Source organism: Muntiacus reevesi, chromosome 1 (assembly GCF_963930625.1).
Source record: "Muntiacus reevesi chromosome 1, mMunRee1.1, whole genome shotgun sequence".
In the NCBI taxonomy this organism is placed as follows: Eukaryota; Metazoa; Chordata; class Mammalia; order Artiodactyla; family Cervidae; genus Muntiacus; species Muntiacus reevesi.
This window is the reverse complement of record NC_089249.1, coordinates 218862900-218864656: the sequence shown is the minus strand read 5'-3', so window position 1 is coordinate 218864656 and position 1757 is coordinate 218862900. Positions and strand designations below refer to the sequence as shown.

The 1757-nt window shown below is 41.3% G+C and overlaps 1 protein-coding gene across 1 annotated transcript; it reads right to left on the bottom strand.

The window, feature by feature from the left end:
• Positions 1-393: 393 nt before the first annotated feature.
• LOC136167323 (olfactory receptor 2G2-like) lies at positions 394-1326 on the bottom strand. The gene has a single exon (XM_065934889.1). The coding sequence runs from the start codon at positions 1321-1323 to the stop codon at positions 394-396; it is 930 nt and encodes a 309-aa protein (XP_065790961.1). The 5' UTR covers positions 1324-1326.
• Positions 1327-1757: the final 431 nt, after the last annotated feature.

Below are 1757 nucleotides of genomic sequence, written 5' to 3'. Positions count from 1 at the left end.
TAATTTGTAAAAATATTTCAATCCATGCAAAAGAAAAAGTATAATATGCATGTAGTTATGACTAATAAATTAAATTTATGAATAAACTTTATAAGCAATAAAATACCTAGAATAATCTAATTTTAATTTAAGCTGCTCAGTATCATTCATTCCAGCTTATATTTATAGCTGATGTAAAGGTTATGCAAATTGTTTGGGTCACCCAGCTGTTCTGTCATGAAATGGGCATTCAAACTCAAGTTTGTCCTACTTAGAATTTCAAGCTTTGTTTAAAATTTTTCTATGGAAACTTACTTATGAACATAACTGAATTATTTGTTGAGTCATCATCCATTAAATTACTGTCCTAATAATGCTCTTTTAAATATCTTTTGACAACCATGCCTCACTAAATCATAAAGTTTTCCCCAGAATTTTTTTCAGTGCTGCTTTGACTTCCTTATTTCTCAGGGTATAAATAAGGGGGTTAAGCATGGGCGTCACCACAGTGTAGAAGAGGGACACAAACTTTCCCTGGTCCTTGGATCTACTCTTGGCTGGCTGCAGATACATGAAGATAATGGTTCCATAGAAGATGATGACAACCATCAGGTGGGAGGAGCAGGTCCTAAATGCTTTATGTCGTCCAATGGCTGACTTTATCTTCAGAACTGCTTGAGCAATGTTCCCATAGGACATCAAGATGAGTGACAACGGCACCACCAAGAATAAGACACTAGCCACAAAGAGCTCTGCCTGGTTGAAAGTGGTGTCCACACAAGCCAACTTGATGAGCACAGGAACTTCACAGAAGAAATGATCCACTTTGCGATTCCCACAAAAGGGGAGTTGTAGGGTGAGGGTGGACTGTATAAGGGTGGTCGTCACCCCACTGAGCCACGCCATAGAGGCCAGGATGTTACAGACCCGAGGGTTCATGACAAAGGCATAATGTAGAGGACGGCAAACTGCAACATAGCGGTCATAGGACATAACAGCCAGAAGGACACACTCCGTGGATCCCAGGGCAAGGGAAACATAGAGCTGAACCACACAGCCACCATATGTGATAGACTTATCTGAACTCCCCAGGTTGACTAGAAGCTGAGGAATAATACTGCTGGTGAAGCAGAGGTCCAGGAAGGAGAGATGGGAGAGGAAAAAGTACATGGGATTATGGAGTTTAGAGTCCAAGAGGGATACAAGGATGATGATAGAGTTGCCGAGGAGCGTCATGAAGTAAAGAAACAAGATTACCCCAAAGAGAATGAGCTCTAATTGAGGTCGGTCAGAAAACCCTACCAGGATGAACCCACGGAGTCTGCTGTCATTGGTCCACTGCATTACTCTTACTTTGATTATTCACTCCAGAATGATGAAGTCACATTAAACAGAAACTGAAAGATTTTTATAGCAATTCCCTTGGCAATTAAGATCTAGAAAGAAATAAAGAAAGAAAATGAAGTTGCTCATTCCGGTCTGACTCTTTGCAACCCCATGGACTGCAGCCTACCAGGCTCCTCTGTTCATGGGATTTTCCAAGAGTACAGGAGTGAGTTGCCATTTCCTTCAAGGGATCTCCCTGACCCAGGAATCAAACCTGGGTATCCCACATTGTAGCCAGACACATTCACTATCTGAGCCACCAGGGAATTAAGATCTAGATATTGAGAAATAAGACTTCGGATATAGGTAAAGAGAAAGGGCCAAAGTAGAGGATACTGGAGTGTGATATCATTGGTTATCTTGTGAAGTGGCATGCCTGACCTTTTGATCAT